Source organism: Bos mutus, chromosome 26 (genome assembly GCF_027580195.1).
Source record: "Bos mutus isolate GX-2022 chromosome 26, NWIPB_WYAK_1.1, whole genome shotgun sequence".
NCBI classification, from domain to species: Eukaryota; Metazoa; Chordata; class Mammalia; order Artiodactyla; family Bovidae; genus Bos; species Bos mutus.
In genome coordinates, this window is record NC_091642.1 from 34789246 (window position 1) to 34811352 (window position 22107).

Below are 22107 nucleotides of genomic sequence, written 5' to 3' on the forward strand. Positions count from 1 at the left end.
CTTTGTTAGCAAAGTAATGTCTCTGCTTTTGAATATGCTATCTAGGTTGATCATAATTTTTCTTCCAAGAAGTAAGCGTCTTTTAATTTCATGGCTGCAGTCACCATCTACAGTGATTTTGGAGCCCCCCAAAATAAAGTCTGACACTGTTTCCACTGTTTCCCCATCTATTTCCCATGAAGTGATGGGACCAGATGTCATGATCTTCGTTTTCTGAATGCTGAGTTTTAAGCCAACTTTTTCACTCTCTTCTTTCACCTTCATCAAGAGGCTTTTTAGTTCCTCTTCACTTTCTGCCATAAAGGTGGTGTCATCTGCCTATCTGAGGTTATTGATATTTCTCCCGGCAATCTTGATTCCAGCTTGTGCTTCTTCCAGCCCAGCATTTCTCATGATGTACTCTGCATATAAGTTAAATAAGCAGGGTGACAATATACAGCCTTGACAAACTCCTTTTCCTATTTGGAACCAGTCTGTTGTTCCATGTCTAGTTCTAACTGTTGCTTTCTGACCTGCATACAGGTTTCTCAAGAGGCAGGTCAGGTGGTCTGGTATTCCCATCTCTTTCAGAATTTTCCACAGTTTACTGTGATCCACACAGTCAAAGGCTTCAATATCCACCCCTAAAAGAGATGTTAGGAGAGAAATGGAGGATTTCAGTAAAAACCCAGCTCATGCCAGCTGCAGAGCATAGGGTGAGCTAAGGTGGCCTCTGGATCAGCACATCCATCCAGCTATTTGGATATCTCCCTCTGGCAGAGCACAGCCCGGGAGATCAAACGTGATAGGAGGCATGGGACCCGGAGTCAGAAAGACCAGCGTCCAAATTCTGGCTCTTCACTTCCCAATTCAGACACACTGGGTCTTAGTTTTATAAGATGAGGTAAATATTGACCCCTTTATTGAGATATTATGAGGAGTTCATTTATTGAGTTAAATGAGGTTTTCTGGAGCTGAATGCACCTAGCACAGAGCATGTAATTGGGACTCATTAAATATTGTTCTGTGATATCGAGGTACCAGGGAAAAGAAAAGTAGTTTATCCTCCTTACTCCATTTCACCTAAGAGAGGAAGATGGGGTTGGAGGAGAGAAGAAAGTAGAAGATAGAAGAATCCTTTTACTGGATTGTTGCTGTTGTCGTTGTTCGGTTTCTCAGTCGTGTCTGGCTCTGAGACCCCGTGGACTGCAGCTTGCCAGGCTTCCCTGTCCTGTATTGTCTCCTGGAGTTTGCTCTAACTTATATCCATTGAGTCAGTGATGCCATCCAACCAACTCATCCTCTGTTGCCCCGTTCTCCTCTTGCCTTCAGTCTTTTCCAGCATCAGGGTCTTTTCCAATGAGTTGGCTCTTCACATAAGGTGAACAAAGTATTGGAGCTTCAGTATCAGTTCTTCCAATGAATATTCAGGGTTGATTTCTACTCACACAAATCCAGAGTTTAGAAAATTTAGAATTTTCACCCTGTAAATTAGTGCTTCTTATTCTCTCACCTTGAGTACAAAGGCATTCCCTTGGGAAGTTTTGGTGTCTCCATGGCATCTGTTGTGTCATTGTTTTAGGAAAAAAACAGACCCCACCACAGACTATATGAGAAGGTTAAGCATGTAAGTTTAGTGCTGTCATCAGGTTCAAATTACATCAAAGCTTGTCTGTGGACTGAACTGCAAGGAGATCGAGTCTAGGTGGTAAGCAGTTGAACTGATTGGTTATCGTTTGTTTTGTTTGCAAGCCGGGTTCTTTTTCTTAGTACACCCAAGAGAAGGGCTCAGGGGAGGCAGACTATTCTGCAGACCTGCCGAGGCTTCCTAGAGCCAGGAGCCCGAATCATTCAGGTCTCCTGCCTCCTCTGGCAGTCTGCCTGTGGTCCTCCAGGAGCTGTGGCTCTTTCTCTGCCATCAGGGCAGTCCCTCACCTCCCACAAAGCCAGAAGGGAACCCTCCGGACACCCTGGAGGCTGCAGTCAGAGCCGCCCTCCACCCCGTCTCCAGTGAGCAGTGAGGAAGTGCTGCTCCTTCTAAACCAGGTCAGCCCGGCCCAGCCTTTGTTCTCAGTTCATGGCATGCATGCACACTAATGACTACATGAGAACTTCAGAGCCAAAGAGGATATTGATGTAAATCATGCCCAAGTCTCTTATTTTACTGAGAACTTGAAATCCAAAGTTAAGCATTTTGCTCAAGCGACAATGAATTAGTGTAACAGTCTGTCCTGGAACCCTCCCTTCCAGTCCAGCATCCCCTGGGAGGCCAGCGTTAGTCACCAGAGAGTTAGGGTCTGAGGAAAGGAGACGGTTTGGAGCGGCTCACCGTCTCTGAGACTCATGACACTCCTAGAAGGGCTCCAGGCCATGTGGAGGTGGGGCTTCTCTGTCCTGCCCACAGCTCCAGGACTTCCTGCTGGCCTCCAGCCTATGGACATTTTATTTTGGGCTTCAAGGCTTTGGCAAACACCCAGAGCTGGAAGAGAACGCTTAGTAACTGATAGGAGCACCAAGTGTTTTTTTGTGGATCCAGAGGGATTAACAGCCCCCAGAGACCAGTGTTGGGTTTCTGAGGGACTGCTTACTGTGAACTGGAGGTGGAAGGGCCGCAGGGACACACACAAGGTTGCTCTCTCAGAAGAATGAGACACAAGCTCCAGGCCAAGAGGGCCAGCTTGTGTGTGTCTGCGCAAATATGGAAGAAAAGCAGTTTCTGGATCAGTAGCTATCACCTGCTAACTGTTGATGGGGCTATACAGGATGTGCTGGGGTGGAGGGGTTGGTGGTTCTTTTTCTAAACATGTGAAAAACTGGGATGTATTTCCAGGAGTCTGAAATGTCCTTAGCATGAGATAATAGTCCTTTTATCCCTAACCCTGGCTGAGATCGTGATTAGAACTTTGCTTTTGGGCTTAAAGAAGGGTGTACACTGAGACCCAGGGAGGGTTTAGAGCAGCCCTGGCCAGCAGGAATATAACATAAGTCATGTATGTAATTTAAAATTTTCTGGTAGTAAAATGGAGTGAGTGAAATTAATTTTAGTACTATATTTGACTTATTGACCCAACATATCTAAAATAGTATCATTTTAATATATAATCAGAATAATTGTTGAGATATTTTAAATTCTTTATACTAAGTTTTGAAATAACGTTGTAAAAAATACTTTTGTAAAAAGTGTAAATAATTTTACACCTACAGCACGTTTGTTACTGGCCCCATCTCAGTGTTGAATAGATATGTGAGGCTACTGGTTACCAGGCAGCATAGTATCAAAGGAAGAGATACATAAAGCTGCAGATGGTTGGAAAACAGGACCAGGGAGAGAAAAAGACATACATCTAGAGAGGAAAAAAAAAAGTCTGAAAGTCAGCAGCCTTCAAAATGAAGGGGAAGTCCCTATGGTGGATATCAGTGGTTTCCATCTCCAACAAGGATCCACATGCCATACCCACTCATCCCCCTCAAAAAACTGGTTTACATTTCAGCTGTATGAGATGTTTGGTTTAAATCTAAGGAATGCATGTCAAATAGGGAAAAACTGAATCTTAGCTAACAGCATAAATATTTACCTCACCTTCTTCCTTCATTTATTCCACAGACGTTAAGTAGGGAACGAGTCAACTCTAAGGGAGGAGTTAAGTTTGTACTAGATGTTAAGTGTGTCCAGATGTGAAGGCTGCAGTGATGATTATCCTCTGGTTTGACTGTGACCTGGTAAACTGGAGGTCATGTCAGTAGACTGTACTACATTTGACCTGAGGTTGGTAGGCCACCAGCTGGAGCTTGGAAATTTTTTTTTATGAGAACTTTCATTTTCATGAGGTGTGATCCAGACCAACCAGTCTTAGCTCAGTGTTAGACAAATGAAATGCTCCAGAGCCTTGCTCCCCAAAGTTGGTCTGTGGACCAGCAGTATGGGCATCCCCACATAGAAATGAACACCCCAGACATGTCAGACCAGAATCTGTATTTTAACAGGATCCCAGGTGACTCTGACGCACATCAGCATTTGGGCAGCAGTGCTCTACAGTTTCCCCTGTAGCAGTTGTCAACACAACCTCAGCTTGAACAGCTGCTGGGACCAACAACCGCTTCCTCTCAAGGCAGCACTTTCTATTGGACAGCTCTCCCTTTTGAAAGTTTTCCCTTCTGTCAAGTCAAAATCTGCCTGTAGAGATCACCCACTCGGGGATGCCACATAGAATCTCGCATATTAGATGCTTGGGAGTGTCATTATTTTGTTACGCAGAAGCCTTGATCCAGAGGCTGGATGGTCAGTGAGGCCAGCTCCCAGTCATCTGGCAAAGGCCTGCAGGTCCTGAGACATCTTCTAAGGAGCAAACCCCTTGCAGTTCTCTTTTTAATTGAGTTCTGTCTCTTCTCTGCATCCTGCCAGAAACCAGGGAGGCTGGTTTAAGGGACTGAGGTTTGGAGGGGTTTGGAGAACTTGAAGCAGTTTTTCAAAGAACAAGAGTATGGAAGCGATGTCTGGAATGGAAGCTGGCCCACAGGGGATGCAAGTGGATGGGACTTACAGCAGAGGGGAATGGGAAGGGATGGTGTGGTGGAGCAGTGTCAGCTCTTGCAGGCTGTGTGACATTGGGGAATGTGCTAAGCCCCTCTGAGCATCAGCTTCTTAGGATTTAAAAGAAAATGGGATGATAACCCTGTCTTGCCAGTCTCCAGGGTTTCTGTGGGACTCACTGAATATAATGTCAGTGGAGGCAATTAATAATGTGGGAAATGGTTCAAGGATGAAAGAGAAGGTCCAACGAGATAGTAGATGAATCCAGGAGACAGGGCTTCCGCTAACTTGCTGGATGAGCTCAGGGAAAGTCCTCAGTGTCTCTGGGCCTTCCTGGGAAACAAATGGTCACACACTAAAGATCTGAATGCTCTTCTAGAAGGCCCTGGAGTTGCTGTGGCTCATCAGTATTATTGCATATAACCTGGAGGGTTTCTCCAAAGACGGCTCTTCAAATGTTCAATTAGGGAGACTTCTTAAGAGTTGGAATTGAATCCTCTCTGGGGTAAATAATTCCCAACACTCTTCCAGTGAAGGGCTGGCCAGCTCTATATAGGATTGTTACTTAAAAGACAGGTCTGCTTGGCCAGATTGCACCTTATTTTCATGTCATGATGTGGTACCAGAGCTGGTGAGTGAAGAGTGATGGTTTCATTTCTACTGCTGTGTCAGGACACACGGTCCTGTTCCTGTAAGCAAGCCCTACTCTATGAGATATCGGAACTCATCTATCTCATATGTAGCTGGAATGTATCATTTGCAGGTTTTTCCTGGGAGAACAGCCTTTTTTGATACACCAGGTACTACCAGGGGGTTTTTCAAAATCGTTACTCTCTTGTTTGGTTTTTACAAGTACAAGAAAATGGCATACCTGATAGTTTTATGAGCCTGCTTTGCCAGAGGAGGCTCCCTGTCAACAAAATAACTGGAACGGGCTTTCAGTACATCAGTCCTTCATAGATGCTTACCGCTAAGAGTGAGGGGACCGGCGTGCATGCTCACAGAGGGACATGACTGTCCTTAAGGCAGCCCTTCTGTGTCTCTTCCCTGCCAGTCTGGAGTCCCTGTGTTGTTCATTCTCACCTCACTGCAGCCATGCTCCCAACTGCCCATCTCATTGCCCGGATGCTTGCTTCTAACTCTGTACATTGCACTGTCTCCTCTGCACCCACCGTGTTGTCATGGAAACTCGGTGGCCATAGGCCACGAGTGTCCGGTGTCATCGAGTGTGATGGTGTGGTATGTGTATTTGCTCACACTTTTATTTTTAATCCTTTTCAATGTGACATCTGCTAAAATGTCTCCCTTATAATTTGCTTGGTGATCACAGCCTTCTCATCATTCATTGAGAGCAGGACCTGATCTCACAGAATCTGAAAAGAGCTATGTGGTAAGATGCCTATTGAATACGACTGTAGCTTTTCTAAAGAGAATTCTGACTGATTTTTAGAATCTAGACTGGAGTAGACTGGTTGACTCACAGAGCCATTATTTTTAAGAATTTTATGGCTATTGTAGTAGAGAGAGCGATGCTAGGCTACCCCCTCCCCTCTCAAAAAAAGGCAGAGGACTTTAGAGACTGTTTCTACTCTGCCTACATGTGGGATTAATATTTTAGTGCATGATTGGGGATACATACTTGCATCTCTGTCCTGAAATTACTCCATTTGTAACGGTTACTCACTAATTACAGGCCTTTATGCTGCTGCCTTTTTAATTTAATATTCATACTAAATCCCAAATTCTTCTGTATCTTACCTGTTTTTCCATGCTTTCGCCTGGACCCCTCCTGCACCCCACTACTGGAACATCTATTTTTTTAACTGGATCTTCAACTCTGTTGTTTCCTTGGACTTATGTGCTTCGTCTGGAATGTTACATCTCTTCCTCTCTTTTTTTTTTTTTTTTTTTTTGTCCCCATGTTGACTGTTTTATGGGGGTTTCTGGATATCTCGGGGCCACCTCACAGGAAGCAGTCTGCAATGAGATCATAAACATTGCCGAAAAATCTGTTCATTACTGCAGCACTGTTTCTCATCCCCTTGACTTTCATCACAAGGTATCCCCTTCTGACAATAAATCATCTTTAATCATTTCTCAGCAACCTCAAGCCCAGCAGCGAAGAGTCGCCCCAGACAGGAGTCAAACCTCCCAGGATTTGTAAGTACATGTGGCGAACCCCGGTTCTTGCATTGTCCGTAGTCTGTTGGCCTTAGGAAGTGGGTCGTTGATTGGCTGTGGGAGCAGCCATTTAGGGGAAATGAACCCATCACTCCCAGCTTCTCTGAGGGCTTCTAGGTAAGGCTGTTTCCCAACAGCCAATGAGAAAACAGGTGGGGGGTGAATAAAGGGGAATACGGGGAAGGGAGAGGCGGTAAGGAAGTGTAACTGCCATACAGGGCAAAGGGGAGCTGGACTAACTGGTTTCATTCCTAGTGTTGTGAGAATAGAGAGGAAGCAGTGTTAATCCTGACTGGAGATGAATGAATAGGGTTGATCCATTCATTAAAAAAGGAGAGTATCGGGTATCTCCTATATTCCACGCACAAACTCCACAAACTCCATCCACAGGGGAATGGGGTTTTGGAATAAACATTGAAAGTTGGATTTGAGAGTTAGAGCAAAGAGGTGAAAGTCTTCCTAGCCGAGGAATCCAAATGTACAAAGACCCAGGGTAGGTGTTGTGTCTGGAGAACACCAAGAGACCCCTGTAGCCACAGGATGCAGTTCAGGGAGGAAATGGAGATGAAGTTCAAGGGACAGGTTGGGACCAGATTGTAGAAGCCAGAATGCAATAGAAATACATTTGGGTGTTAGTCTATGTCCACTCAGGAGCCAATGAAGGATTTTAAAATAAGGGACATACTTGGAGTTCCCTGGCTGTCCAGTGGTTAGGACTTGATGCTTTCCTGCCAGGTTGCTGAGTTCAATCCCTGGTCAGGGAACTAAGATCTCACAGGCTGCACAGCATGGCCCCCAAAAATGTGTGGAACACGTATCTGATTGGATTTCATTTTGGGGAGATAACTTGGACAATAGAATGGAGGGTGGATTTCAGAGACAAAGGACAAAGATAGTAATTTGGAGATACGAATACAGCAAAAAAGTGGCGAGGGGCTGAGCTTGGACTGACTGGGCACCTTGTGCATGGAAGTATAGAAGATTCCCCAAGGAGACAGGGGTAAAGGGAGAAGAGAACTGAGGATGGATCCTTGGGGAACCAGCCTTTAAGGCCACAGAGTAGCAGCCAGCAAAGGGGACTGAGAAAGAGCAGCAAGAGACACAGATGAGGGTTTAGGAGTGTTCATTGGTACTGAACAGAGCAAGAAGGGTGTGGTCAGGAGTGCTCCTGCCTCAGAGAGGCCGAGGAGGGTAAGAAATGAGAAACGTCCTCTAGGTGGCAAGTTGGAACAGTCTTTGGTGATCTCTGCATTGACAGTGTTGGGTGTAGGCAGATGCTTTGTTAGAAAAGGGTTGATGAGTCAGTGTGATGCTGAGTGGAAAGAGCTAGGGGATTGGGGGCTAGAGAGTCAGGGAGTAGCACAGGACAGGGGAGGTGTTTTCAGGATGCAGAGGCTCAAGCACTTAAAAGGAGGAGTTGACAGAATCAAAGATGTAAGAGAGAAGATGTAAGTCAAGGAAACAGCCCAGGGGAGGGAGCTTAGCCCAGCCAGGAGCGGGAACCCTTCCTTATACATGGAAACAGGGGCAGGAGGGGAGGAAAGTTAAAGTTCTGCTCAGAGTTGGGCACCAGAATTGGCAGAGGAAGTGAGGGAAGGACTCTATAGAACTGTGTCCCTGTTAGCATGAGGCCCGTCCAAAATCAGAGCCCACTAGGGACCCAAGCAGCAGGGTCACAGGACTGTGTGCAGCCAGTTTCCACCGTCTGGGTTGAGAGCAGAGAGGCAGGTGACAGGACTAACCTCGCAGAGATGAGGCAGGCAAGGAAGTCACCACAACAGTGAAGGGGCTGAGGCACCGCCAGGAGTCCAGTTTGGGCAAGAGACAGCAGGCAAATACAGAAACACCGAAAAGTATTCAGTTACCAAGTGGGAGTTCATCAGCGCCACTTCTTCCGCATTAGAGACCTTACTTCTGGCAGACAGATCCATCTGCCAAAGTCTCACGATATCTGGATAAATATGGAAAATTAAACTGCCCCTTTGGCTTGCTAGCAGAGGACAACGAACCTCTTGTTTCTGGAAACTGATTCCGCTTATTTCTAATCCCTCTCACCCACACCCTGGGATTCACTGACATCCACTGAGAGAGGTAGAGGATTGGCTCATTTGGAAAGTTTTGCCTGCTACTGTTATGTTTCAAAGTATCAAGTAAACAGAATTGTGAACTGGTAGGTGTTTTTTAGTGAAAGTGTGATAGTCACTCACTTGTGTACGACTCTTTGCAACCCCATGGATCGTAACCCGCCAGGCTCCTCTGTCCATGCAATTCTCCAGGCAAGAATACTGGAATGGGTTGCCATTCCCTTCTACAGGGTAACTTCCTGACCTACAGGGGATCGAACCCACATCTCTTCCACCTCCTGCATTGCAGGAGGATTCTTTACCATCTGAGCCACCAGAGAAGTCCCAGTAGGTGCTTCTTAAGCATTTGTCAAAAGAATAAATGAAAACAAGGCTTTATTTGTTGCCAAAGCAGGTATCAATTTCATAAGTAGTCCAGCTTTGTCTGCTGCTGCTGCTGCTGCTAAGTCGCTTCAGTTGTGTCCGACTCTGCGACCCCATAGACGGCAGCCCACCAGGCTCCCCCGTCCCTGGGATTCTCCAGGCAAGAACACTGGAGTGGGTTGCCATTTCCTTCTCCAGTGCATGAAAGTGTAAAGTGAAAGTGAAGTCGCTTAGTCATGTTTCTTAGCGACCCCATGGACTGCAGCCTACCAGGCTCCTCCGTCTATGGGATTTTCCAGGCAAGAGTACTGGAGTGGGTTGCCATTGCCTTCTCTGCCAGCTTTGTCTAGAGCCTGTCAGAACAGCACAGACTACATACATTGCCTTAGGCCAACTAGCAAGTAAATAAAAATTTTAACCCCAAATATTACTGGGATAGATATGCCTTCAGGAGTTTTAGAAAAATGGCATTCACATTTCAAAGCAATTAATAAAACATGTGTTGGCATGCAAAGAAACTCAAGGTAGTATTGCTAAACAGTGTGGTAACTGGGTTATACTTTTAAAAATTATATATATACACATGACAATTGCTTCATGCTCTCCAATGTATGTGACTCGTATATAATGTCTGTCTCCGGACCTAAGTAACTTCTGATTATCCTTGACAATCTACACATGTTATCTTGTGTTAAGAACTTGATTAACTTTCAAGGGGGAGCATCTAGATAAAAAAAAGCTTGGCTAAAGCAACCAGATGAAACTAAATGAAAGCACCAATCATGACTTGCTTCTCAGATTCTCCATCCCTCTGAATCTTAATTTACTTATCACATGTTGAACGGATCTCCCCCAATGCTAAGTTATTAAAGAGCCATTAAAATACTTTTTTCCCCACTGATGAGCAGGAAACACGACCCAAATGTTGATTTAACTGAAACAGGTTTTTAAAACTCATTTAATGCCATCAGCATTTGGGTCACTTACTAATCATTTTTTTTTTAATTTACAGATTTAGCTACCAAGCATTGTATAGCTATATACCACAGAATGATGATGAATTGGAACTCCGAGATGGAGATATTGTTGATGTCATGGAAAAATGTGATGATGGGTGGTTCGTTGGTAAGTGATATTGTGCTTTTCTTATCTGTTGTGTACTGAAGGAAAAACTTGGAGTGATGAGTCACAAAAAGAGCACCGTTCTCTGCACAGAAGGAGAGCCGTCTCAGTTCCTATACCACCGTCTGAAATGCTGGGCCACCCAGTATAGGTCTGTCCTCAAACCAATGTGGATGATAGTAACTGTGAACCTGAGGACCAAATATGCCAACATCGACTGCACAGAAGGGCAGTTTCCAGTTGCATTTATTGAGTTCTATTTGTATTTTTCGGGGGAGAGGTGGTGGGAGCACTGCCTAGCTTGTGGGATCCCAGACCAGGGCTTGAACCTGGACCCCAGCAATGAAAGAGCCAAATACTAACCACCAGACTGCCCGGGAATTCACTGTTTCTGTTTCTATTCTGCATCTGTCTGTCCTACATTTGGAAATTTTAATTTTTAAAACTCCTGTGGAACAACACAAGAACATGTGCGTGTAGATTTCCGCCATGAAGTGCAAGCATATATGTAGAGAGTCTGAAGGCCTCATTTACCCCAGGCTTCTAATAACTTTAACCAAAGCAATACCTGATGAATTAAAGGAGTCACCTTTATAGGAGCAGAGAAAGATCAGAATTTGAGATTCTGTAACAAAGTAGATGCTTAATAATACTTTCTTACTGAAGTTCTTTCAACAAACAGCGTATAAGACAGAAATAGTCCTCTTTTCACAGATTCAAAATCTTTACCATCTCAGTTCTCTGCAGCCTCCCTGACCATTGCCCTGGGGCTTCAGCTAACTGTTTGAGATGGCCTTAGAATCCCAGGGACGGGGGAGCCTGGTGGGCTGCCATCTATGGGGTCGCACAGAGTAGGACACGACTGAAGCGACTTAGCAGCAGCAGCAGCAGCAGCTTTGACACATTCTTTTAGATATTTTAGTTTGTGCAACAACTCCAACCCACTGGTAGTGGCTGCTTGAAATGTGTTCAAAGGATTCTGAAGCCCTATCCAAGCCAACTGGGGAAAGGATGCAATGATCAAATTATGCTGTCTGCTGATGAGAGTAATGATGATGCAACAGCTGTCTGCCACCTCACCCTCCAGCTTTAGAGAAAGTCCAGTTTCTAAGACTCTGCACTCCCAATGTAGGGGGCCCAAGTTTGATCCCTGATTAGGGAACTAGATCCTGCATGCTGCAGCTAAGACCTGGAGCAATCAAATAAATTAATTTTTAAAAGTTGATTACTTGAAAAAAAATTCCAAGGGAAGGAGCTTGATTAGGGACCCAGCAATTCTGGACGTGAAACAGTCCAGGAAGGACTTTGTGGTAGCTCAATGTTCTGGAATCCTGGACAAGGTTGGTAGCAAAGACATGGAGTCAATTTGGGGCTTAGGCACAGGCTTAGGAGAGAAATTTCCTTTCACTGTGTGGTCATATCCAGAGGACTTTCAGAAATGCCGGTTTCTAAGTCTAAACCCCCTAACCTTGGTGTGTTGGGTAGCTGTGTTCATTCTTCCATAAAAGAGAAGTATTGGAAGAGCCATCGGCTGGGAGTCTGAGGACCTGGGTTTAAAGTCTGCCTCTCTGAGTTTGGGCTTCCTCATCTGAAAACAATGGGAGTGTTAAGTGTCTTGCTTATCACCCAGCTATTCTGCAGCCTAAACGAGATAAGATAGGGCAAAGTGATTTGGAAACCATATGCCCTTCTACAAGCTTTGGGATTGTTATCAAGGGCTCTCTCTCTGAACTCAGTTCTGAGTCAGTCTTCTCATTGTGTCTGTGTTTTTTTGTTTTTAATAGGTACTTCAAGAAGGACAAGGCAGTTTGGTACTTTCCCAGGCAACTATGTAAAGCCTTTGTATCTATAAGAAGACTGAAAACCACAGAGATGATTTTTATTGGAGGACGAAGCATAATTCATGAATTGGTCTCTTTATTTAAACGTTGAGTCAGTAGGAAAACTAATGCAGTGGATAAAGTAAGAAGCAAAAGAGAGGACAGAGAAGTGTTGTATTTAAAACCTGAGCCCGTCGAAGCTTACTGCGTGTATTGGACAGGGCTGAACCATGCAAAAAAGGAATGAGGCAAGTCGGTATTTACTTAGCTGCTTCTGGGAGCCACGCCAGCCCTGCCCTCCTCTTCCCAACTTGGGTAACCTGACCGGCAGCATGGTCCCAGAGAGCAGTTAAGCCAGAACTGCCTCTTGCTGCTTCAGGCTTGACCAGCTTTGGCTCAAAAGGGTCATTTAGCCTGCACGTGCTCTCGGAGCACCAGGCAGCTCCCCAGCCATCCTCTAAGGCTCCACACAGACTCCCCCAGTTGCCCTGGAGCCTCCTGGTCCCCTAACATTGCTAGAGATCAGTTGGGGCCACCGAGGCAATCCCTAAACAGTGGTAGAGACCCCAAACAACCCAAGGCCAAGTCCCCCACTCGAGGTAGGTGGGGAAGTAGAAGTCAAAGTAGGCGCCCCATGCACTCAGCATGCATGCAGCGTTACCATTGACACCCCTGATGTTCAGACAGAAAAGCACACAAGGCTTGCCCCCGGAGCAGGGTGGTCAGGCAGGTAGTTCCATTTGTATTTCCAGGTGATTAAGGCGAGAAGCCTGTAGCTCTTGAGGTCCCCTGCCATATGGCTCGTTCCATATCACTGGCTTGTATAAGCATTCACTTTCAGGGCAGCATAGTGTCATTTACAGAATGCCATTTCTACCCTTGCTTTTCTGGATTGTTTTAGGCCGGGACAGTTGGGGGTTGATAGGCTTATTCTTAGAAAAACAAGGGATGGTGTTCAGTGACTCAAGGTAATACACACTGATGTATACTGGATGCCTGGGGCCACCAACGAGCAAGGCGTGCTCCAGGCCTTAGAAAGGTTTCACCATGTCTCCATTTTCACCATGTCTCCCCCGAGGAGCCCAAGGACCACTCAGAATGTAGGAATCCAGGGTTCTGAATCCTAACACACCCTGTGAGGCTTCTCTTTAGAAGGTGCAGCCGCAGTGGCCCTACATTGGAGGCTGTAATTCCACTTCTTCCAGGAGGCCTGTCTTTTGTAGAGGGGCCAGAGCCAAGGAGGGAGGCCTCTGTGATGCCTGGGGTGTACAGTCACAACTTCATCCAATTCAAGGATGTTTATCGACCTCTGTTACATATCTTGGAGAGAAAAAGATAGAAATGACCCATTTTCTTGCCTGCTGGGAACTCAGAGGTGATTGGAGAGACAGACACACAAAAATACTGAATCAAGAGAGACTGCGATATGTGCTAAGAAGGGTGTGAGAGGAAGAGATGAATTTTCTCTGTAGGGATCCTAGAAAGCATTGTCATATTTCTCTCTCCATTAGCTCACTTTTGAACAACTAGGATGCTGGGAGAACCTTTGTCCGAGGGTAGTTTGTGGCTGGAAATATTTAGACCTGCTTCCAGGGTCTTCCAACTCTGATCCTCCCCACAAATCCACATTCGAGGTCATAAACAGGAGAAGCAGTTCCAGGTATAGGGTTGTGTACAGGACTCCTGGCTCTCCGCAGGTAGCTCAGAATTGGCCTGAGGTCCCAAAGTCTGGAATCTTTCCAAGTGAGCAAAGTTCATCTACAGTGCCTCAGCTTCTGTCTCCATTACTCATCTTAGAAGCTCGTATCAGCTGGCCACCCTTCAGACAGCCACAGGACCCTGACTCCCTCTCCTTCAAATCCTGCTCTCAGGAAAGCAACTGCCACTGACTCCCTCACACTGAAGTGTAAATGACAGATGAGAAGAATGTGTTACTTCTTCCCAGAAACATTGGTTTTTAACTAGAACAGATCACAGAGCCTTAATTCCAAGGGGAAAGGCTGTGGAACCAATGGTGGAGGGTGGGGCTGGGGAGTGCGGGTAAGGGTGGATGAGCTCCCTGTGTAGAAAGGGACTTCTTGCTATTCCTTAAGTAAGACTCATTGCTTTGGAAGGTCCACCTCACCATCCAAGGGCGCTCTGTTTCTGTCCTCCCCCTTTGAATATAGACCCTGTGCATATTCACATACACTTTGCACAGCAGTGTTTCACGTGTTTTGGAATGTAATTCTTATATTGGCTAATGTGTTTCCTAGTCTTTCTTAGATGCAAACCATAACACGACTTTATCTGTTTTTTGAGGGGGTGCTTATTAAGTAGCTTATTAATTTTGAACACCTCTTTAAATACAGCTAGAAAATAAACCAATTTGTAAAGCCACATTTGCATATGACGCCAGCCTCCCGACTTTGTATATCTCGGGAATCCCAGGTATGCCTCACCGGTTTGCCCATCTTTAATAAACTCATCTGTTAAAATCTGCATCAAACTTCAGCTGCCTACGTATGACAAAACGAGGAACAAAGGGTTCCAACTGCTCCTTTGTCTTCACACATTTAGTAATACAAAATACCTATTTTTATGCTGAGATATTTATACAGGTTTATTAATCGCAAGTGTAACTAACTGGCGGCATGCCCTGCAACACATTTTAATAGATTAGCCATGCTTCTGGGTAAAAGCAAGCCCCACACTACTTATCTTTTGCAGTCTCTCTGGGATCAGTAAGAGAAAAAAATCACATGCTTAAGAAGTGGGACTGTAAATATGTATATTTAACTTTGTATAGCCCATGTACCTACTTTGTATAGAAAAATAATTTTAAAAATCTGAACTGAAGGGGAGGGGGGTATAATAAGGAAGTCATGAAGTTTTTTGCATATTTAAATGAAGGAATTCCAAAAAAACGTACCTGCAGATTTTTAGCACAAAAATACCATTGTAAAGTGTTATAATTTTAAATAATCATTCTTTCTGGGAGAGAAAGTAACTTTTCTCAGTTATAGTGTTTTTTTCTTATTTCTTTTTTTTAGCAGTCTTATTTATCTGCAGTAGTATTAAGTCCTATTGCTAAGTTACTACAAAAAAGATCATATTCTGAAAGAAAATAACTGACATTATATATAACCAATTAATTTAAAGTATTGCCATTTAAATTACACACCAAGAGCATGTACCATGCAGACACAGATTTTTCTGTTCATCTATTTTTCTTTATGCAGTGGATCAATTTGACAAATAGATGTTGAATTACTACATTGGCTGTACATATTATTTAATAAACTTCATTCAAAATTGTGTGGCATATGCATATTCTTACCATTCATTGTTTCTTCCCTTCCCTTTCAAGTTTCTCCAACGAAGCTTATATTCACTGCTTCAAAGGTACACACGCACACCTGGCTTCCCCACCGAAGGCAGGAAAGAATCTGCCTGCAACGCAGGAGACCTGGGTTTGATCCCTGGGTTAGGAAGATCCCCTGGCGAAGAGAAAGGCTACCCACTCCAGTATTCTGGCCTGGAGAATTCCATGGACTGCATGGGGTTGCAAAGAGTCAGACACGACTGAGCAACTTTCATTTTCACTCCCCCTCTGAAGACAACACTTATTCTACTCTCAAGAGGCTAACTCCATGATACTCTCTGAATTGATTAATGTTGACCGTTTTGCCATTCTTTATAAATTTTGTTCTGATTATAAGAGTAATGCACATGTCTTTAAAAGCACAAGTGACCATTATAACATATGTATAATGGATCTAGATTTACTCCACAAGACATGGGGACAGACAATAATGAGACAGCACTTAGTTTTCCGAAACATGTTGAATCTGGCCCTGAGTCTTCTCTTGCTACTTGGGTGAAGATGCAGTCCATCCTTCTGTTCACTTCCAAACCAAGTGTGTCGAGGCTGCAGCATTAGACATCCAGCCACCCCTGGCGTCTTCACTGGGCCAGGTTTGGGGAGAGGGGACGGTGTGCAGGTTGCTACAACACTATGGTCTGTCCCATAACAGGAAACCCCCAAATTCCCACCCTCCCTGACACTGACCCTCCTTCTGCAGTTTCAGCTCAAAGCACCCGTTTGTACTGCTACCCCTTTGGAGTGACTTGGAATCTCCCCTGCTTAAGCTTCCAATAGTCTGAGAAGGGTCATCTTCCAGGGGTCTGACAGCCTTGACACTAAGCCCTGAGTCATAAGCAGTACTGCCATCCACCCTGTTCAGCAAATCTTATCAGTCGTACCTTCAAAATACCTTTAGAAACTAACCACTTCTATCTCCATCAGTTCAGTTCAGTCACTCAGTTGTGTCCGACTCTTTGCTACACCATGAACCACAGCACGCCAGGCCTCTGTCCATCACCAACTCCCGGAGTCCACCCAAACCCATGTCCATCGGGTTGGTGATGCCATCCAACCATATTATCCTCCGTCGTCCTCTTCTCCTCCTGCCCTCAATCTTTCCCAGCATCAGGGTCTTTTCAAATGAGTCAGCTTTTCTCATTAGGTGGTCAAAGTATTGGAGTTTCAGCTTCAACATCAGTCCCTCCAATGAACATCCAGGACTGATCTCCTTTAGGATGGACTGGTTGGATCTCCTTGCAGTCCAAGGGACTCCCAAGAGTCTTCTGCAACACCACAGTTCAAAAGCATCAATTCTTTGGCACTCAGCCTTCTTTATAGTCCACGTCTCACACCCATGCATGACCACTGGAAAAACCATAGCCTTGACTAGATGGACCTTTGTTGGCAAAGTAATGTCTCTGCTTTTTAATATGCTGTCTAGGTTGGTGATAACTTTCCAAGGAGCAAGTGTTTTTAATTTCAGGCTGCAATCACCATCTGCAGTGATTTTGGAGCCCAGAAAAATAAAGTCAGCCACTGTGTCCACTGTTTATCTATTTGCCATGAAGTGATGGGACCGGATCCCATGATCTTAGTTTTCTGAATGTTGAGCTTTAAGCCAACTTTTTCACACTCCTCTTTCACTTTCATCAAGAGGCTCTTTAGTTCTTCCTCACTTTCTGCCATAAGGGTGGTGTCATCTGCATATCTGAGGTTATTTATATTTCTCCTGGCAATCTTGATTCCAGCTTGTGCTTAATCCAGCCCAGCGTTTCTCATGATGTACTCTGCATATAAGTTAAATAAGCAGGGTGACAATATACAGCCTTGACGTACTCCTTTTCCTATTTGGAAACAGTCTGTTGTTCCATGTCCAGTTCTAACTGTTGCTTCTTGACCTGCATACAAATTTCTCAAGAGGCAGGTCAGGTGGTCTGGTATTCCCATCTCTTTCAGAATTTTCCACAGTTTCTTGTGATCCACACAGTCAAAGATTTTGGCATAGTCAATAAAGCAGAAATAGATGGTTTTCTGGACTCTCGCTTTTTCCACGATCCTGCGGATGTTGGCAATTTGATCTCTGGTTCCTCTGCCTTTTCTAAAACCAGCTTGAACATCAGGAAGTTCATGGTTCACATATTGCTGAAGCCTGGCTTGGAGAATTTTGAGCATTACTTTACTAGCATGTGAGATGAGTGCAATTGTGTGGTAGTTTAAGCGTTCTTTGACATTGCCTTTCTTTGGGATTGGAATGAAAACTGACCTTTTCCTGTCCTGTGGCCACTGCTGAGTTTTCCAAATTTGCTGGCATATTGAGTGCAGCACTTTCACAGCATCATCTTGCAGGATTTGAAATAGCTCAACTGGAATTCCATCACCTCCACTAGCTTTGTTCGTAGTGATGCTTCCTAAGGCCCTCTTGACTTCACATTCCAGGATGTCTGGCTCTATCTCCATAGTCCAAGCCATTTTCTCACCTGGGTCATTGCAATCCAATCACTTTCCAGCTGGTCCTCTCCTTGCTTCTACCCCTAACCCCTCTTAGTCTGAACAGAACAACCAGTATGATCCCTCTGGTGGCTGCTCCTCTCACGAGTGGTGCAACGGCCTCAAGTCCAGTGGACGCTGACTTGCCCTTCCTTACCTTTGACTTTCTCATTGTTCCTTCCAGCCACACAAGTCCTTCTGGCTTCAATCTCATCAAGCATGCTTCAATTTTAGTGTCTTATAGATGTTGTCCCCTGGGCCTGAAAGACCCTTCCGCCAGAGCTGCATGGCTTCCTTCATCCCTTTAGGTCCTTGTGTTGCCTTCTCAGGGAGGCTGTCTCTGGCCACTTGATATACAATAGAACCCTCCTGTCTCCACCCCAACATTCTATTCCCCTATTGTTTTCCTCTATGCTTCTCCAAACACTGATCACCATCTGCTTTTTGTTTTCACAATCAACTGTATACAAGTCCACAAGGGTGATGATTCTGTTTCTCTATTACATGCCCAGCACCAAGAAGAGCGTCTAACTAGCTGGCACTCAGTCACTCAATCCTTTGAACAAACAAATGAATTGATAAATGAACCCCTCTAGCCCAGAGAGCTCAGAATATTGACACTAATTGTGTAAGCAGGAGACCATCAACATGTCACTTTCTAACAGCAGCAAAAATAGAAATTAATCTTTTTCAGTATTCTGGGCTCATCACACATAGAAAGTGAAAGCTCTCTGTAATTAAAGTCACCTCCCCACAGAGATCCAATGTAGGATCCTCCAAACTTTTTGCTTTGTACATATCGATCCCTGGGTCAGGATGATCCCCTGGAGGAGGGCATGGCAACCAACTCCAGTATTCTTGCCTAGAGAATCCCATGGACAGAGGAGCCTGGTGGGCTACGGTCCATGGTATCACAAAGAGTTGGACATGACTGAAGTGACTTAGTATGCACATACACATACAAAACACATCTCTAAGCAAATGTTCAACAGTCTTATATGCTCTTTTCCCTATTAACAATGGAACTTGAACACATTTCCATAATTTACTTAACCGATCCCCTATTTATGATGCAACAGTTTGAGGCTGTTGCCAGCTTTACCACAACAAACAATGCAGCATTGATTTCAAATTGTTGGCTCAAAGAGTAGGAACATTTCAAATGTTAAAGAAATATTGCCATCTCAAAAAACTGCATTGATTTTCATCCCACCAAATCTGGGAGTGTGTTTCCCCACCACTCAACTGTCTGCTTCCATGAAAGACAGCTCCTTGGTTTGCCTGCATTTTACGGCTGGCAGCTTCTCAGTCCTCTTTCTAGACCTTCACCACATCTGTTATTTTCTCTCCACATGTGCTGCTTCAGGAAACAAATTTCTTATGATAATATTTGGCCCAAAGAGTCAATTGTCTGATGGCTCCTTTCATTGATAAGTGGTGGAAAACTAACCTACGGGCAGGTATTGAGTCACTGCACTGGGAAAAAAGGAGCTGGAACTAGCCTCCAGCAGGAGTGAATCCAAAGGCTCAATCTTTCTCTGTATTTGTCTTGTCTTGGCTCTGTTGGTGGTGTTTGGCTACATTTTCACCTTCTGAATGTGGTAACAGGAACCATGGCTGCAGGCAGTTCCAGCCTCATTCTTGCAGTTCTCTGACTCTAGACAAGGCAAATGGGGCTTCCTGTGGCTTCCCTGAAAACGATTCCGGATCCTGGTGGGCCTGCCTTGGATGTTTATCATTCTTGGATTCATCACTTTGGTTCAAGGGATGGCAGTGTGATTGGCAAGCCCACCAGAACGTCATGGAATAGAGGACAGGTAAAGGCCAGGGGAGGGAGTGTCCTGCTACAAGAAGCCAGGTGGATAGATAACTTAATGGTCCAAAGTGGACTTTAAGCATTGTTGCGACAGACTTTGGGAAAAGAGATAGCATGTTCCTGTCCTAGGCCAAAATTCAGTGTAGCTGAAGGCTGGCTCTCTGTGCTGAAGCTCTGCCAGCCAAGGACTCAAGAAGGACAGAGCATAGGAGTATAGCCATCCAGAGGAGACCAAGGGGATGTGGCACAACTGTGTCACACACTAAAAAACTGGTTCTTTTGAAAAAGAACAAAGATGGGTGTCTCAAAAGTCATGAAGAGTTTGGGAGAGTTGCATGTGGTATATACAACTGTTGTATTTTGGACATGTTGTGAGTGTGTATTGGACAAGTCTTAGCATGAGGGAATCAAACCTATTTCAGGGATACTTAGCTGAGACTGATTTGGACAAATGGAAGAAGTTGCTACTTGGTAACAGGTAATCTGTGGAATGCATTAGCCAAGGAGGTGGTTCAGTTTGAAAATATTTATATAGGATGGATAAACAACAAGGTCCTACTGTATAACACAGGGAACTAAGTTCAATATCCTATGATAAACCATAATGGAAAAGAATTTTTAAAAAATAAAGTCTATATGCATGTAATTGAGTCACTGCTGTACAGCAGATGTTGGGACAACATTATAAATCAACTATACTTCAATTAAAAAAAAATGAAATTTAGGGGACTTCTCAAGTGGTCCACTGGTTATGACTTTGCCTTCAAATGCAGGGGGTGAGGGTTTGATCCTTCTTCAGGGACCTAAGATCCCACATGCCTCATGGCCAAAAAACCAAAACATAAAACAGAAGCAATATTGTACCAAATTCAATAAAGACTAAAAATGGTACACATCAAAAGAAAAAAAAAAAATCTAGAACAAAGAAAGTATTTAAAAATGTAGGGACTTTCCTGGGGGTCCAGTGGTTAAGACAGCACTTCCACTGCAGGGACATGGGTTCGATCCCTGAGCAGGAAACTCCCACATGCCATAGTGTACCAATAAATAAATAAATATAATTTAAACAAAATTTAAGATGAACCCATAGATATTAAAAGCCTGATGTGAGGCTATGTGATATGAGGCTATGAATGGCCACGTGACACTTTATGAGGTCTATCCTAAAGAACAACTTTTATGTTCTTCCAGGCCCCTCACTCTGGCATCATCAGAGGTTAAAATCCTGGGTAGACTGAGTCTCTGGACCTTTCTGGCTTACTCCTTTTTAAAGTGACTTCTGACAAACTCGAGTGAAACTGCAAAAGAGATAGATTTGAGAATCATCTTCAAAACAGCATAAATCATGTAGACTGATGAGAGCTTATATTATCAAGGTCAGAGGATTGCACAGTATGGTCTGTGGACCTCTAGGAGTCCTCAGTCCCTTTCAGGAGATTCATAGAGTAACAACTATTTTCATAATTTGTAGTAGCCAGCTTCAAAGGAGGCCTTCAGTGATCTGCACCTCTGGGTATTCACACCCTTCTGTGGTCCCCTTCTGCATTCTGTGGGTTTTGTGGCCATTAGAATATGGCAGAAGAGATGGTAAGTCAACAAGTCTAGGCCATAAAAGCCATTGTGGGTTTTGTCTTTTATTTGGACTACACTTTAGAACTAAGTCCTAGTTGTTATGTTGGATAAATGTGCTAATTCATCCAAAAGCAGGCATTAAAATAAATAGCAGGCTGGGACATTTTTCACAGAACTGGAACAAATAATCATAAAACTTATATGGAATTTATAAAGGACCTAGAATTGCCAAAGCAATCCTGAGGAAAAAGAACAAAGCAAGAGGCACACCCTCCCAGACTTCAGACAATACCACAAAGCTATAGTAATCAAAACAGTATGGTCTTGGCATAAAAACAGACATCTGTTTCAGTGACAGAGAATAGAGAGCCCAGAAATAAATCCACACACCCATAGTCAATTTTTAACAAAGGAGGCAAAACATACAAGGGAGAAAAGACAGTCTCTTCAATAAGTGGTGCTGAGAAAGTTGGACAGCCACACGTAAATCAATGAAGCTAGAACATACCCTCACACCATACATGAAAATAAACTCACAATGGCTGAAACACTTAAACATGACATGACATCATAAAACTCATAGAAGAGAACATAGGCAAAACTTTCTCTGATATAAATCGTAGCAACATTTTCTTGGGCCTTGCAAGGCAAAAGAAATAAAAGTGGAAATAAACAAATGGGACCTAAACTTATAAGCTTTTGTATAGCAAAGGGAGCCATAAACTAAAAGATAAGCTACAGACTTGGATAAAATATTTCAAATGATGTAACTGATAAGGGCTTAATTTCCAAAATATACAAACAGC

The 22107-nt window shown here is 44.1% G+C and overlaps 1 protein-coding gene across 50 annotated transcripts in view; it reads left to right on the forward strand.

Annotated features, from left to right (window-relative positions):
• The window catches only part of SORBS1 (sorbin and SH3 domain containing 1), a 234403-nt gene extending 219019 nt beyond the window's left edge, over positions 1 to 15384 (forward strand). For 28 of the 50 annotated variants that reach the window (XM_070363623.1, XM_070363639.1, XM_070363634.1 and 25 more), the window contains 4 exons: positions 5841 to 5900; positions 6612 to 6670; positions 10151 to 10263; positions 12045 to 15384. In XM_070363623.1, coding sequence (XP_070219724.1) covers positions 5841 to 5900; positions 6612 to 6670; positions 10151 to 10263; positions 12045 to 12112 — 300 coding nt within the window. In that variant the 3' untranslated portion in view covers positions 12113 to 15384. The remainder of the gene's footprint in view (positions 1 to 5840; positions 5901 to 6611; positions 6671 to 10150; positions 10264 to 12044) is intronic. The other 22 variants (XM_070363628.1, XM_070363642.1, XM_070363640.1 and 19 more) reach the window with 1 other exon arrangement.
• The last annotated feature ends 6723 nt before the right edge of the window (positions 15385 to 22107 follow it).